The sequence below is a fragment of the Apis laboriosa genome, unplaced genomic scaffold (genome assembly GCF_014066325.1).
Source record: "Apis laboriosa isolate Shangri-la unplaced genomic scaffold, ASM1406632v1 scaffold23_cov150, whole genome shotgun sequence".
NCBI lineage: Eukaryota > Metazoa > Arthropoda > Insecta > Hymenoptera > Apidae > Apis > Apis laboriosa.
Window position 1 is genome coordinate 71,546 of NW_025222452.1, and position 17,572 is coordinate 89,117.

At 26.6% G+C, this 17,572-nt stretch overlaps 2 protein-coding genes across 5 annotated transcripts in view; both read left to right on the forward strand.

Annotated features, from left to right (window-relative positions):
- The first annotated feature begins 443 nt into the window (after positions 1 to 443).
- Positions 444 to 13,242, forward strand: LOC122713311. Of its 3 annotated transcripts, none has more exons than XM_043933657.1 (17): positions 444 to 561; positions 2,881 to 3,096; positions 3,438 to 3,551; positions 3,726 to 4,217; positions 4,359 to 7,941; positions 8,038 to 8,568; positions 8,771 to 8,840; positions 8,987 to 9,058; positions 10,410 to 10,599; positions 10,690 to 10,806; positions 10,925 to 11,101; positions 11,180 to 11,347; positions 11,421 to 11,513; positions 11,622 to 11,664; positions 11,749 to 11,861; positions 11,925 to 12,055; positions 13,020 to 13,242. In XM_043933657.1, the coding sequence occupies exons 2-17, from the start codon at positions 2,959 to 2,961 to the stop codon at positions 13,036 to 13,038; spliced, it is 6,051 nt and encodes a 2,016-aa protein (XP_043789592.1). In that variant the 5' UTR covers positions 444 to 561; positions 2,881 to 2,958; the 3' UTR covers positions 13,039 to 13,242. The 3 variants fall into 3 exon arrangements, with proteins under 3 accessions (XP_043789592.1, XP_043789591.1, XP_043789590.1); XM_043933656.1 differs by having other exon boundaries at positions 4,359 to 4,715; positions 4,791 to 8,568; XM_043933655.1 differs by having other exon boundaries at positions 4,359 to 8,568.
- Positions 13,243 to 14,496: 1,254 nt separating this feature from the next.
- Positions 14,497 to 17,572, forward strand: part of LOC122713446 (signal recognition particle receptor subunit alpha homolog) — a 4,331-nt gene continuing 1,255 nt past the window's right edge. Inside the window, exons 1-7 of one of the 2 annotated variants that reach the window (XM_043933892.1) lie at positions 14,497 to 14,704; positions 14,894 to 15,263; positions 15,517 to 15,661; positions 15,727 to 15,865; positions 15,961 to 16,493; positions 16,605 to 17,019; positions 17,114 to 17,537. In XM_043933892.1, the coding sequence (XP_043789827.1) occupies positions 14,588 to 14,704; positions 14,894 to 15,263; positions 15,517 to 15,661; positions 15,727 to 15,865; positions 15,961 to 16,493; positions 16,605 to 17,019; positions 17,114 to 17,239 (1,845 nt within the window). In that variant the 5' untranslated portion in view covers positions 14,497 to 14,587 and the 3' untranslated portion in view covers positions 17,240 to 17,537. Of the gene's footprint in view, positions 14,705 to 14,893; positions 15,264 to 15,516; positions 15,662 to 15,726; positions 15,866 to 15,960; positions 16,494 to 16,604; positions 17,020 to 17,113; positions 17,538 to 17,572 lie in introns of those variants that run through there. The other variant, XM_043933893.1, reaches the window with a different exon arrangement.

Here is a 17,572-nt window from a genome sequence, read left to right on the forward strand (position 1 = left end):
TAGATTATCAAAATTATTCTATTTCATATCATTTAAATAATATTATAAAAAAAAAGGAAAAAATCTTTTTATTTTTTAAATAAAATTAAAAATTTAAAGTTTAATCATGCTATATCATAGACAAATGAATATACATATTTCATTTGTGATTATATTCATAAATATCTAGATATATATTTATTTATATATTATATGTTATTGTATATAATTATAAGAAAGATTGTACAAATTTAAATCAATTTATTCATCTCGAAAAATATTAATTATGCGCTGTTTAAATCTTTATCATAATGGTAAAATAGAATTTTTTTTAATATTTATAAAAATGATATTTGCCAAATTAAATATCTTACATCAAAAATTGACCACGATTAAATCGCATCTAGGGATTTTTTATCATTAATACCTGAAATTAGTCGAGCTATATTCTTCAGTCGCCATAAGTTCCGATGAGTTTCGACGTTTTCGTGCCAAGTTTTGTTTAGTTATTGTATAATAAGAAAAGGTTCTCGTGAAATTTCACATCACGAAAGTGTATTACTACTTCCTGAATATTCAGCCGTGAGTATTATCTTGTGATTTCATCTATATATATTGATATCCATATTTTTAAACTTTTGCAACAAATTTTGAGTATCTTGAAGTTGATCGGAATAATGCGATTATATATGTATCTAAAAGATGTGCAATTCATATAGTTATAAAAAAAGAAATATATTTATTATGTTTATTTATTACGTATTATTATAAATACATATTATTATAAATTTTAGAAAGATATATCTTTAGATAAATTAAAATTAATAAATTAATGATAATCATGTCGATCATATTTATATATAAATGCTGTCAGAGCATATTCCTAAAAAGTTCATAAACTTTTGTGTTTAATAAAGGTGTTGTAAATTTTTTATCCATATTTATGATATATTTGAAGAAAGATTATTTGATCTTTGTTCTTTTTTATTATTATATTACGTCAAATTAATGCATTTCATTTGATCCAATTTGATTTCTCATAAATGTATTGGATGTTCTTTCTTTTTATGTACAATTTATATAGCGCAATATTTTTATGGTCTATTTTTATATTATATGACAAAAAGATATATAAGTTATATTTTGATCATTGTATTTTATTTTATAAATTATAATAAATATCACAATATATATATATATATATATATATATATATATATTCTAATGATTTTAGATTATTTCTGATAATTACAATTTTAATACATGTTAAATGAGAATTTGTTTACTTTATCTTTTGTATTTTATTAAACATAATGTCTTTGTATATAATAATATTATTTAAATCCTTTTATTATAATAAATTCTAATGTTTGTAAGTATATATACATATAAAGATTAATAATATTATACATATTTAAAATACATTTCATATATTTGTTAAGAAATTATTAGAATGTTGTTTGGTAACAACAATTCTAATTATATATAATAACTTTATGTCAAGATAAATTTTATTTTAATTCTACATTTTTGCTCTTTATATTATTATTTATATATTATTATTTACATTATATATATTTATTAATAAATATGATATAATTTTAAGAATATACATAATTATTTTGTTTAATTTCAGCTTCCAAAAAATAGTTTATTGCTAATAAGTTATTATCTTTGAAAAAAATTTATGTGCTTAATTTTAATATAAATCTATATCTTTTTCAAGAGCCTATATTATTTTTTATATTTATGATGTTTATTACTTATCTCTTTTATTTTTATAAAAAAAAATGGATGAAATATTTTTTTTTGCATTATTCAATATTTTATTAATTTTTGCATATTATTTTATATGTATCAATTCTAAATATATAATAATTCTTAATTCTTTTAAAAGATATTTCTTGTATATATTCTATGTGTTGAAAATATATATTATAATTTTATATACCGATATGTGTACATGCACGCATGCACACACGCGCGCGCGTTCGACAAACCATAATGTACATATACATAAAATGTACATATATACATATATTTTTAATATAAATTTATAGTATTTATAATATTTATATATTATATATAAAATATATAATATGTTGAAAATACGTTAATTTATAATTAAATAATTGTATAATCATGAATTTCTCATTTTTTTATGTTTTAATGATGTCTATTATATATCTATAATATTTTTAATCTTTCACATTTATGTTGTAATTTAATGTTGCGATTGAAATAATTAAAATTAATGAGGTTTAATAATAATAATTATGTTATAATGATTTATTAAATCATATTTAGTAAATCAGATTTAATATACTAACATTAATATTTTGTTCAACTAAATATATTTTTATGATAATAGCATTTGTATACACAAATATTGGCAAATGTATGCTCATTATTTGTGCTGAACATATTTTATATTATTTTATTTGCTTATAAATACTGTGGTAAGGGAATACCTATTTAATTTTCTTAATTATATTTACTCTACAACTATTTTATGAAAGTTTAGATTTTTTTAATCTTATATATTATATAAATATAACAAAATAGATTATAAGAACTATTAAAGTTTAAGAAATTATTTTATTATTGTAGTAACCGACTGATTAAAAAAATTTCAGGTGATTTTTAATTCTCTTTTACACATATACACACGCACGCGTGCACACGCACACGCATACGCACACGCATACATACATATACACATTTATTACAATTTTTATTAATAATTTTATGAAATATTAAAATTTTTTTATTTATAAGTATATAATTGGTTTATATATTATATTTAGAAAAGGAATTTGAATAACCGAATAGAGATTTTTATAATATTTTATATACATATATAGTGATATTCTATAACAATTTTCTTTGAATATAAAATAGCGTCCAAACGGACTGCGGCCCTTAAAACTGTTTGGAATGCGCTAGCAAACCATTGCTAGAGTGAGAGACGATTTAAAAATGCAAAATTGGAGTCAATGGCAATTATCAGCTGGTGCTGTCGCTACTCCAATGCCACAACCACCAGTTGGTTATGCTGCGCCAGGAGCAGATCCTATGGCTATGATGCAAGCATATATGCAGTACTATAATCAGCCTGTAAGTATTTTATTACATATTTATTTTTATATCACACATTATATTAATAAATGAAATTTTTATTGATTAATTTATCATATTGTTTAGATTAATATACAGATTAATATAGAATTTTTACGTATAATGGAATTTTGACATATTGAAAATTAAAATTTTATTGAGAAATTATTATAAATTATTATAAATTTAAAAATTATTATTTATTAATTTATTAAAAATTATTATAAATTTTCGTTTTTTTTAAAATGGTAAACATGTTAATTTATTTAATAAAATAATAAATATCATAAATATCATGTGATATATATTAGTTTTAAAGTATAATTGTATCATTTTATTAGGCACCTAGTGGATACACAGCAGAACAATGGGCTGCAGCTCAACAACAAAACTGGACTCAGTGGCAGCAATGGCAGCAACAATATCAACAATGGCAGGCACAATATGGAGAGAAGGTATATAACAAGAAAGGAATAAAAATACAATTATAAATAATTATAATTATAAAACTTAAACATTACCGAAAATAAATTTTTATTAAATTATAATCAATATAAAACTTAAATTTTTGAGACTAAATACACTATATTGATTTTGTGAATTAATTCATTGCTTTAACTTTTTTTCAGTATCAAGAAACAATGAAACACATGTCAACCCAGAATATGAGCTTAGCCAATCAGATGCCACAGTTACCAATTGTGCAACCCCCACCACCTCTTCCGAAAGAGGATACAAAACCACCATTACCTCCAACTACTATGAACACATATCAATTTACAAGCATGCCTCCGCCGCATCAAAATAATCTTCCATTATTTCCTGTTAAGCAAAACGCGAATACTCCAATGCAACAAACGAATATACAAAATTGCCCTCAGAATCCTCCTTTACCTCCAAATCAGCCACCATTACCTCCTGAAAATAGCAATAGTAGTAAAGAAAATAATTTAAATGGTAAACGCAATAATAACATTGATAGTGAATCTAATAGTGTTAAAAAGTTGAAAGTCGAAGATGAAGAATTAACTGAAGCCGAGAAAACATTTGATGCTCAATTTAAACAGTGGGAGGAGCAATTTAATAAGTGGAAACAGCAAAATGCTAATCATCCGGATAAGGTAAGTAATCTTACAATTAACATTATATATTATCATTGTATATTATCAGAATGATAATAAACATAGTGATGGAAATCAACCAGTAAGTGAATTATTATTATTTCTAATTATGTACACAAAAAACTAATTATTTCATTGTAGACTCAATATAAACAATACGAAGCAAAATGGACATCTTGGAGAGAAAAGCTTATTGAACGACGTGAACAAATGCGTAGAAAACGTGAACAACAAAAGCAAACTACTGTCAAAACAGATGTCGAAAAGAATAAAAATTTGCCTGGTGATGATAAAATATTGAATATTTTGTCTAGTACTGAAAATCAAGGATTGATTAACAATTTATTAGGAATTGGAAAAACTCTTGGTTTAACTGGAAAACAAAATAGTAATGTACCTCCACCGCCACCGCCACCGCCGCCACCAGCTACAGAAACAATAACGTCCAACGTTCAAACAGCGGCTACTATAACATCGTCTTCTCAAACAGTTTCACAGGTATCAACTGCCCAATTACCAGTTATGAATATGATATCTTCTAACGTAATGACTTCGTCACCTTGGAATTCTCAGCAATGGGCATCTCAATATAATGCAGGAGTACCTAATTTTCCTAATTTTCAAACTATGACTGGAGTACCTCCACCACCATTCAGTATGCCGCCAATTCAGATGCCACCCCCAAATTTTACGCAACCACCACCAAATTTTCCTGCTATACCAAATTTTTCTCAGCCACCTCCGGGTTTTGTTAACAATGATTCACGGCAGAATCATAATATACGGCCATCGATTCCATCTAATATGCAACAAGGAAGGCCATCTCCGTTTGGTTTGAATACTGGTGGTGTTCCAGATGGGAATTCGATACATAACGAACGTCAAAATCAAGCTGGTCCTATAAATAATTTCGATTCTGGAGGCCATATAAATAATTTTAGTGTAAATGATCCTGTTCGACAAAAAGGTATATCGACAGAACGTTTTGGTTCGGATGGTATTAACGATCAACAAACTAAACAATATCGATGCAATGATATGTTTAATCAACGAAACGAAAATTATAAATTAAACGGTGAATGTGTATCCGAAAGTGATCAATTTAGAAGAGAAGATAGAAATTATCAAGAACGTGGGAACAATCAGTTTAATCAACAAAAGATGAATTTGAACAATGACAGATTTGTTTCAGGAAATGATCGGTTTGGGCCAGGAAACAATCGATTCGGTATAACTAATGATAGATTTGGATCTGGAAATGATCGATTTGGAATGCCAGATGATCGATTTGGATCTGGAGACAACAGATTCATTGCTGGAAATGATAGATTTGGAAATGATAGGATTGGAGGACAAGGAAATGAATCTCTTAATGATCGTTTCGGACCAAACAACGATCGATTTGGTCCAAATAACGAACCTTATGGTCCTGGAGGTGATAGATTTAATAGGAATAATATGGATCGTTTTGAACAAAAAGATGTAGGGGATAATAATAGGCGCGATAATTTTCAAAATGCTTCAAGAAGTTTCAACAGGAATAATAATCAATTTGAATCACCACCCGATAAATTTGCTTTAGAATTGAAAAAACTTATGGAAAAAAGAAGAGCTGCAATAGATATATTCAAACCGAGTTATCTTGATTCTGATAAAAGTAGTAATGTTGGTTCATTAAGTGAAAGTTTTAAGAAGATTACAGGTGATTCTCCATTCATAAAATCAACTGGAAATCAAAATTTTGGGCCTCGTGGACCTTCCAATTTCGGACCAAGTGGACAAGGTAATTTTAGAATGGCTGGAGATTTTAAATTTCAAGGAAATCCCGAGTTTGGATCACGTGGTACTACAGGAATTGGACGCAACAACTCTTTTGATTCACGGGATGCTTCAACTGGAATAACTTCATTCAGAGGACCGAATTTTAGTCCACAGCAAGTACAAGATTTTATAAATACCGAATCAAGACCAAATATGACGAATCTTGAAACCGATACAAATACGAATAATGAAAATAAAACTGAATCTATTACTGTAACAGAACATACTGAGATAAATTCTAAATCGAGCGATCAAAACGTCGATAATACGCAGAAGGAGGATACAGAGAATCATTCGGTTCAAAAGGATATTTTATTGTTAGAAAAGCCACCTTGGATTGATTCTCAACTTTCTGAAGATAATTTATTGCAAAAGGATAGCATTAAGAAAGAAGAAATTCCATCTGGTAAATATGACTCCTCAGAACAGAATCTACAGAATACGTTTAAAGAACAAACAGAAGTAAAACAAGAACTATCTAATAAAGATGGTAATGATGATAATGAAAAAAAGGCAGAAGTATTACCTTTTATGGGAGAAAATGATCCAAAACCGGAAGATTTAAATATGGAACCGCCACCTGAATTACCTAATTTGGGCCCTATTTCTACTAACGAACTTAATAATGATTCTCTACAAAGAACAGACGAATCGTACGAGACAAAGGAATCTTCTTCAAAATCGTTCCCAAACAATAATAATCCTGAATGTTTTGATCCTAGAGGACCGTTCGTTTCAACATTCGGACCAAGAGGAATGCAATTTAGACTAAATGCACCTTTCTTGAGTCCCAAAAGTCCTAACGATGTTAGATTTCCTATATTTGAGCCATTCAATTCTTCTGGTCCAAATTTGTATCCATTAGGCTCTCGAGGATCTAGTGATGGACAATTTGGTCCAAGAGGTTCTAATAATGGACAGTTTGCTCCTCGAGGTCCTGATGGACAATTTGGTCCTAGAAGTGGCAATGATGGAATATTTGGTTCAAAAGGTTCTAATGATGGACTATTTGGACCTAGAGTTGATAATCAATTGGGGTTAAAACCTCCTAATAATGGACAGTTTGGTCCTAGATCTTCGAATATTGGACAATTTGGTCCCAGATACGATGGCCAGTTAGATTTAAGAAGATCTAACGATGGACAATTTGGGCTTCAAGGACTAAATAATAGGCCATTTGTGCCCGGTAGACCAAATGATCCATTATTTGATAATCGAAGTCCCTGTGATTTACAGTTCACGCCTAGAGGACCTAGTGAAGGACAAATTAGATTTTCAGGATCCAATGATAGGCTTTTTGGTTCACGACGTAATGATTCATCTTATCAACGAAGTCCAAACAATTCGAAAGTAATAAATGACGGATTATTTCCAAATAGATTTAATGAAAAACAGTTTGATAATTCTACCGATGGATGTTTTGTTGTCCGATCTTCAAATGATACGTACTTGAGTCAACGAGGTCCACTTAATAATTCAAATGATAATTCTTTTCAATCTCGGGGTCAAGGCGACAGATTTTTTGATAACAGACAAGTTGATGTTAGAGGAATTGAAGAAGTTAGATCGAAAAGATCACTCGACAACAATACTGATTCTAAAATTCATGGTAGTTCGGAAGTAAGTGGAGGAGGAACATTTGATAATAATGAGAAAATATCGATCGATGAAAATATGCAGCAGGGAAAATTTGATTCTAACGATATGCAGAATCCAGGATGGAGGCAAATATATTCAAAGAATAGTTTTGGAGATATCGATCAAAGATCCGGACGAGGCTATCCTGACAAATCTTTGCTTGGTCAAAATGAAACGTTTAATCAGAATATAGCGAATAATATAGAACGACGATCTCCTTCGGGTGGAAATAAATGTAACATTCCTGATAGAAGATTAGAAAGAGGTATGACCGATATGACGGTAGGTGATTATAAGACTTTGTTAGACTCTGATTATACGAAATTGGATAATACCGATACGTATCTAAAACGATCCGTAGATAATCGACAATCTCAAATTAGATGTTCGACCGTGAAGGAATTTTATATAGAGAAGCAGTTTAATTACAATCATGGCGGGGCTGGTGGTGAAAAAAAATTTATCGAGCATATACCTGCTAAAATAATTGATTATGCTCATACTTCTCGATCATCGATTCAAGATCATTTAACTCCTGTGCAATGCTTCGATTATGGACATGGTAATTTAAAACCATTGGTGCCAGAAAATGAGATGCAACCAAAGAAAGATTTCAGAAATTGGGAGGAGAATGAGCAAAATTTGAAAGAATATACCGAGAGAATAAAGAATTACGAATATCACGCGGGTAAGATAGAATTTAGCCGATTACAAGGAGATTATAAGCAAAGAAGAAATAGCGAAGAATTTATAGATGATAGAAAATTTGAAAAAGGAGAACGCAAAGAAAAGGAAGAATATAAAGGAAAAGAACGCGAAGATAGGATATTATTTGATCATACAAAGTCTGACAAAGATCAAGATAATCGATATGACAAGAATTCTACTAAAGGTAATTTGATATTAAATTTCAAGAATAATATGTTTTTATCTATTGTTACAAATATCATGGTAATTAAAATTATATATCAAAGTTATTGATCAAATTTATAAGAAATTTGTATTCAAAGAAAATGTATTTGTATTTATGCGTATTCAATTATTAAATTATATTAGTTAATTTTATGTTTATTATCATTTTCCTCAAATCGTAGAGAGAACTCGGGAAAGATGTGAAACTTCTCAAAAGGAAATGAATAAAGAAAATGATAAAGAAGAAGACAGGTACAGTACAATGAACATATAATTTATACATTTATACATTTATATATTTAATTATATTACTTATATATACAAACTATTGCAAATTGTTATTAATATTATCTGATATTAATTTAAATCAATTTCGTTTGAAAACATAATTTCTTTAGATCGAAAGGAAATATAAGCTGGCAGGAGAATTCAAACAAGAACATCATAGATACAAAGCCATCAGAAACCAGGTATGTTTTATTGAAAATTCGTTAAATTTGTCTTAAATGTTTTAGCCTTTAAAATATTGTCAAATAAATGTTTTTACAATTTTTGTGTTCTTAAATTTACATTTCGAAAATTTTATCTACTTATACGTATAATAATGTTTTTAATAAGTATCATATTTTGCATAAAGTATGAAGACTTATTTATGCAAATTCATTCTCACACATATATTCTCTCTCTCTCTCTCTCTCTCTCTCTCTCTCTCTCTCTCTCTCTCTCTCTCTCTCTCTCTCTCGCTCGCTCGCTCGCTCGCTCGCTCCCCCAAATGCACTTTAAAATAGGATATTATGTACATTTTTATTCATCATGTCAATATTATTGGCATATGAAAATATTTCAAAAACCATAGGTTTTTTTTACTTGTAATGTGTATGTATTTATATTATGGATATTATAATGACCAATATATATATTTAAAATATATATTTAAAAATTGATTCATTTGCATAATGCAGAAATTTCAAACTTTTGAAAATTATATATCTTGTTTTTTTTTTATAACATATGTTTTGTTAATATATTTTAAATTAAACATACGAATCACGTTGCAGCATAATCCATACATTTTTCTCTATTGTGTTTCTATTATGTGCAAACATATTATGTTTTTGCGATTTAATTAATTTAAGGTAAAAAAAAAAAATATCTTTATATTATAATATACAAAAACATTTGATATTTTCAGGTGATGGTTATTATTTAATATAGTATTCAAAAGTATTTCGTTTATCTATCGTTTTATGAAATTCTTTCCTGTTTTAATACCTTGTGCAAAAAGTATTAAATATAACGCATCAAAATTTAAATATATCGATCTTTATCTTATTTATTAATTATTCATCTCCATTGTTATTCCTTTTTTGTTACAGTTTATGAGAATATTATATTCTGTTTATTGTATACAATTCTGATCTTCTTGCTAATTAATTCAAAGATAGCTAATTAAAAGCATTTCACGGTGATAAAACCATGTTAATATATATAATGTAATGCATTATTAGATGTTGATATGACAAAGATTCGGAAACAGCTATGTTTGTATCTGTGAAATGAAGATGGCCAATTCTTTTCTTATTTTCATTTTCGATTTGGTTTTTATATTTCATAGATATACACATTTGTACACATTTTTATCTGTTATAATATCCTTTAATGAGAGTGACATTTTTGATAATAAATCGTATATATGTATAGACATGGTATTATCACAATGATATAATGATTGGCGATCTTTTGAATTAATTTGCGAAAAGATTATCTTTTATATATAAAAATTATAAAGATTCTTTAATAAATTGATATTGTTTATTATAGTGTTACAGATACTCAGCATAATGTATTGGAACCTGCACAAAAGACTTTGGAATTGGCAAAAACACCAAATTGCACAATGGTGGATGACTTATTATGTCCTCCAGGTCGTCAGAATAGACCACCAAAAATAGCTATAATTTTAAGAGGCCCGCCAGGCAGTGGAAAATCTTTTGTGGCAAAACTTATTAAGGTAAAATCGAAATGTGTTTATTAAATATAATATAATATACTTGATTTTGTAAATATAATTTATAATTTCAAATACTATACCTTTTTATAGGACAAGGAAGTTGAACAAGGAGGTTCTGCACCAAGAATATTAAGTCTTGATGATTATTTCTTGGTAGAGAAAGAAATAGAATCCACGGATGATAATGGGAAAAAAGTTACAATTAAGGTATGACATGTATAAATGTTTTTTATTTTTATTTTATTATTATTTTTAATTAAATTTAAAATCTTATAAATGTAAATAAATTAAATGTTTTTTTTCGATTTTATAAACTTTATTATAGGATATGATATACGAATACGAGGAAGTGATGGAACAAAGTTATATTACATCTCTTGTTAAAGCTTTTAAAAAAAATGTTACCGATGGTTTCTTCAATTTTATTATACTGGATTGTATAAACGAAAAAATATCCGACTATGAAGAGATGTGGAGTTTTGCTAAAACAAAAGGTTTCAAGGTAATTTTTTATTGAAATCTAATAACATTGAAATCCAAATAGATGAAAATAAAGAGTAATGTTTTTGAATATTTGTAGGTATACGTGTGCGAGATGGAAATGGATTTACAAATTTGTTTAAAAAGAAATATTCATAATCGCACAGAAGATGAAATAAATAGAATTATAGATTATTTTGAACCAACTCCAAGTTATCATCAAAAATTAGATGTTAATTCAATGTTGCAGGAACAAGCAATTGAAGAAGTATATTTTTTTCAAGTTAAATTACATATACTTTTTTTAAATGAAATATTGATTATATATTACTTGATTTTAGGTTCATATGGAAGATAGTGAAGAAACGCAGGAGAAATCATCTCAGCAAAATGAAGATAGCCAAGATAGTCAAGATGATATGCAAGATGCTATTGTAATTTTCCATATTAATATATATGTATCTCTTTCTTTTTTGAATAAGAATTTCTTTTTTTTCTCATAATATATGTATGCATACATAAATATTATTATTCATTTTTAGGGAGTTAGCAAATGGGAACGTATGGAAGCTGAAGATAAATTAGGTCAGTTATTGTATATTTTATAAAATATTATTATATTTTATAAATATGAACAATTCATTTCATTTTAATATTAAAAAATATTAGATCGATTGGATGGACTTGCAAAAAAGAAAAATGAAGGAAAGGTACAAACTATGAAAGATTTTCTTCAAGTTCCTGACTATTATAATATGGAAGATACTTCCGGTAAAAAACGAGTAAGTATATTTTATTTTCCAAATCACAAATATATTTATATTATAAATTGTTGTATATAATAGGTGAGATGGGCAGATTTAGAAGAACGTAAAGAACAAGAAAAAATGCGCGCTGTAGGATTTGTAGTTGGTCACACTAATTGGGATCGTATGATGGATCCTACAAAAGGAGGAAGCGCCTTAACACGCACAAAGTATATATAATTTAACTTTATTTCTAGGTTACCTAGAAAAGATCACAAATAAAATTAATATTAATCGCGTGTAAGTTCTAATTTAAAAATTTACACGTTTATTTCAGAAAGTATTACAAGAATAATTTTTTCTTATTTTCTTTTCTCTTTCTCTTTTTTTCTTTTTTTAAAGTTAAAGAGATAACATTGTATTTAAAAATAATATATATTTAAAAATAACATGATTTATGCGAGTTCACAATTAGAAGATTTGTGTAAAAAGTTGCAATATGCGTATTATTAAATGATTTTTTTTTTTTTTTTTTTTTTTTTAACAGTATTATTAGTGATATACAAAGACTGTTTTTTCTTTCTTTTTTTTTTCCTTTTCTTCTTCTTTTTCTTCTTCTTCTTCTTTTTATATTGTAAAAGACTGCAATTAACTATCACAATCTTACAAAGTTCCCTAAGTGCATTTATTATAATGTTGCAATATATTTATGGAGAAAATACTCTCAAACTATAAATTCTTGCGTCATCATATCAATATTAATTTTTATCATATTTGGATAAAATATATAATATGCTAATATTACAGCATTATATTTGTATTTATGTATTCATTTGTACGTGTATTCACATATTATCTTTTTTTGAAGAAAAGATATTTAAACTTCAGTTTACAAGATTTTAATAAAGATGAAGTGTAAGCATTATTTTAATTTTTCCGTAATTTATAATATGTACAATTTCACAAACAACAGTAATAGTAAAGGAAATTTTTTTGTACATTTATATACATATGAACAATTTATTTTTCATTTGATTTAATCCTTTTTTAATTATATAAAATTTTCGAAAACTATAAATATGTGTTGTGTTTTATTCGCTGTTGCAAATATAAATGTTCTTTTTTATATATTTATATATTTTTATAAAAATATTAAATATTTGATACCTTATATAAATCATTATTATATTGCAGGTTTTTTTCACTATCATAATGACATTTTTATTCGACTACAGTAGTGTACAGAAGTGAAAGTGCAAGATGTCTACAAATATTAAAATTCTTCAGATGATGTACGATTCTAATGCAGCCTTATAGAAATTATATTTATAATTAGGCTAGTATAAATCTTGTTAATTTATGTAAAGCATGCTGTAATTATTGTATATAATATTAATGAAATTGTTTTCATTACAAATTTTTATATTTAGTTTATGCATAATAGTAATAGTAATAATAATAATAATAAAAATAATAATAACAATAAGAACAACAACAACAACAACAATATAATATTAATAATAATATAATAACAACAACAACAACAACAACAATAATAATAATAATAATAATAATAATAATAATAATAATAATGATTGATGATAATGATGATGACGATGACGATGACGATGATAATGAAATGATAATTATAATGATGTAAAACAAATTGACAGCTTAAGTATATGTGATAATCATACCACTGCCTGTTCAAAATTATAATAAAAATTAAAAAGCATCCATTATTCGATTTCAAGAACGTGTATGGATGAAGTAAAAAAAAAATAAATTGTAGAAAATTGTTTAATATTATATAGCAATATTTCCAACCTTTTTGTATTAGCGAAATATTTCAAAATTAATTAGATTTTCGCGGCATATTTTTTTTTTTTTTTTTAGGATGAAAAATGTATTTATTGATTATATATTTTGATATTTTTTAATTTATTACTTATTTAAAAAAAAATTACATATGATAATATGACGGTTTATATTCATATATTCATAATTTTAATTGTTGCATTTAATCAATTTGTTTATGAATTTTTAAACATTATTTATAAATAATAAATATGAAATATTTTATATTTAATAACATTTTAATAACATTTTAATAAAATTTTCGCGACATATTGGTATTGATCATGGTATTGATACATCGGTTGGAAAATATTTTTTATTTGGGAATGTATGTAATATGTTGACTATCATGAATAAAAAATATTGTTAATATTCTAAATAATAATAATAATAATAATAATTCAGAATAAATTTGTCCTTAATTATTATATACATATAATATAAACATAAATAATAGTTATGATGATGTAATCAATAATGAAGATATAATTCAATTTAACTCTTTCGTCTTTGTTATTTTTTTTTAATCTTTAGGAACAAAATTACTTTATATAAAAATATTAAATGAATATTATTATATAAACATTATATTACATAAATTTATTATATTAATATATATATATATATATATATATATATACTTATAATTTTGAATATTGCGCATGATTTATATAATGATATGGTTTATCAAAAAGTCAAGTTTACATGTAATAACATGACGTTGCAATATGTAGTTGCCTTGAAATTCATTAATGTTTACGTTTCATTACGTATCTTATATCTTTTATTCTAAGGTTTCTTACATTGTCTGACGTGTACAAAAATCAAATAACACGATTATAAGCATAGGTTAGATCGTAACATTGAATTAAACATCTTTTTTATTATTAAGAAATCGTGCAATTATGCTCGACTTATTTACCATATTCAGTAAAGGTGGTATTGTGTTATGGTGTTTTCAAAGTACCTCGCAAATATTTGCCCCAAGCGTTAACGCATTAATACGAAGTGTCATATTGCAAGTAAGTTCTTCCATCGAGATTTCTTATGTTTTTGAATTTCATTATGCCAATATATAATATTATGAAATATAATATAAATATTATATAAATTAATAGCAATAGAAAGGATACTTTTAATTAATATTGAAATAATTAATTGTCGAATGATCAATATTTGTCATAATAACATTTTTTATTAATTCTTTGCAGGAACGTTCGGGAAATCATAGCTTTGAATATGATTCTTTACGCTTACAATATAAACTCGATAATGAGTTTGAGCTAGTATTTGTAGTTGCATATCAAAAAATACTACAATTGTCATATATAGATAAATTTTTAAATGACATTCATTTAGAATTTAGAGATAGATTTAAAAATGAATTGGAAAATTCCAAGTGGTTTTCTAACTTTGAATTTCAAAGTAATTATGAACATGTATTAGCTATGGCTGAACAATGGGCAAGGACTCAGGCTAAAATACCTAAACAAATGCGTACCTTTGATGAAAGTCAAAAATCAAAAAAGACTGTTGCCAGTATGATAGAAAGAAAAGATGATAAAGAAAATAAAAAACAAGGTATGTATTTGAAATTGCATTGTATTTGTTTTAACATTTAAAATCGGCTTTCAAAAGTTGTTTCACAAATATATATATATATTTAAATTTGATAAATATCATCATTTAAGATTCAAATTGAATCTTTTATATAATAATCTTAATATCATTCGTTAATACCAAGACTATATGACAATATTAATATATATGACAATATATTTCTCAATACATTTTAATTATATTTATGTTTTCTGACTTTTATTTAATTCTGTAGTGAAAATTCAAGAGGTTATAAAGCAGGATTTACAACAAAACAATCGAGTAAATCATAATGGAGAAATAGATGAAGAAATTTTAATCGCAAATCGTATGAAATTGGCGCAAAAATTGAATAATCAAAAGAAAAAAATTGATAAGCAGTAAGTTCTAGATCTCGCATTATAATATTTAAGTATAAGATGGATAAAATAGTTATATTTCACAGAAAAAGCCAAAAAATTGAAAAAGCTGGCAAGAAACCTCGTGTTTGGGAATTAGGTGGGACCATTAAAGATCTTGCTGCTTTAGAACGCACCAAAGATAAACCAGAAGAGAGTGGTGATTATGTTGCGGCTGATAAAACGGTGATAACAATTGATTAAATTTAAAAATTTTTGAATTATTTTTTTTATAATCAAAATGTATAATTTTTTTTTTTTTTATAAAATAATCTTTACAGTTAGTAGGTAAAATGAAAGGTAGTATTCGCGACATAATAGTTGAAAGTGATTCCGAAGATGAGTCCGACGAAGAAATGGAGAATTCTAAACCACAAATGCAAAAGAAAACCAATAGTATGTTTTCAATGTTTAAGAGTTTGGTCGGTAATAAATGTTTGAAACACGAGGATATGGCTCCGGTTCTCGATAAATTGAAAGATCATTTGATTTCGAAGAACGTAGCAGCTGATATTGCTAAAAAGTTATGCGATTCCGTCGGTGTAAAACTCGAAGGAAAAATACTTGGTACGTTCGATAGCGTGACTAGTACCGTAAAAGTGACTTTGACCGATGCATTAGTGCAAATATTATCTCCAAAAAGGCGCGTAGATATTTTACGAGACGCAATGGAAGCAAAGAATAATTATAGACCTTATGTTATGACTTTCTGCGGCGTGAATGGAGTGGGAAAATCAACAAATTTAGCGAAAATTTGTTTCTGGCTCATAGAGAATAATTTCCGTGTGCTTATCGCAGCGTGTGATACATTCAGGTATCACATCTCTATTATTATTAAATTATTAATCTTCCATCAATTTTCCATTTTAATATATAATATTATTAAATATTTTTCCATCGCATATGTTGGAATAATTGATTTTAGAGCTGGTGCAGTTGAACAACTAAGAACGCATATGCGTCATTTAAATGCTCTTCATCCACCGGAAAAACATGGAAATCAATCTATGGTTCAATTGTACGAAAAAGGTTATGGAAAAGATGCTGCCGGTATTGCTATGGAAGCGATACGTTTTGCCAAAGATTCGAAAATCGACGTAGTTTTGGTGGATACTGCAGGCAGAATGCAAGATAACGAACCTTTGATGAGAGCTTTGGCCAAATTAATCAAAGTAAACGAGCCAGATGTGGTGCTTTTCGTTGGCGAAGCTCTTGTTGGAAACGAAGCTGTTGATCAATTGGTGAAGTTTAATCAAGCATTAGCAGATCATAGTCAATCTTCCAATCCTCATATCATTGATGGCATCGTATTAACTAAATTTGATACAATTGATGATAAGGTGAATGTATAGAATGTATAGAAAAAATATATTAAAATCGATCTATAATGATATATATTATCGTTATATCGTGTATCGCATATATTGTTTTCAGGTAGGCGCAGCAATTTCTATGACGTATATTACCGGACAACCTATCGTTTTCGTTGGAACAGGACAAACTTATACAGATTTAAAATCATTAAACGCCAAAGCCGTGGTACACGCATTAATGAAATAATTGTTGATTTAGTAACAAGTAACAAGAGACGATATCTTATTAAAAGATAAGAAAAGAAAAATAATTAAAATTTGAATCGATTGTTATAGACAAATTCAAAAAACGAATTATTATTATCTTTATTATCATTATTATTATTACGTACACAAAAATTTAGCAAGAATAACATATTATCATATTTAAAGTTGTTTAAAAAATTATTCTTGATCTATTCATCTTTTGTAAAAAGTTCTTTTAACATTCTAGACGATTCGATGAATAGGATTGTACAATTTCTCTTTACAAGTAATTTAACGATAAATTTACAGAGTTTTATACAAAAGAAAAAAAAAA

What these genes read in the sequence shown, in the direction of transcription:
- LOC122713311 (XM_043933655.1), top strand. Translation starts at nt 2,959, where the DNA reads ATGCAAAATTGGAGTCAATGGCAATTATCAGCTGGTGCTGTCGCTACT. An exon ending in TGACAAGAATTCTACTAAAG is followed by an intron (nt 8,569 to 8,770) that starts GTAATTTGATAT and finishes CTCAAATCGTAG; the next exon opens with AGAGAACTCGGGAAAGATGT. An exon ending in TTGTGGCAAAACTTATTAAG is followed by an intron (nt 10,600 to 10,689) that starts GTAAAATCGAAA and finishes ACCTTTTTATAG; the next exon opens with GACAAGGAAGTTGAACAAGG.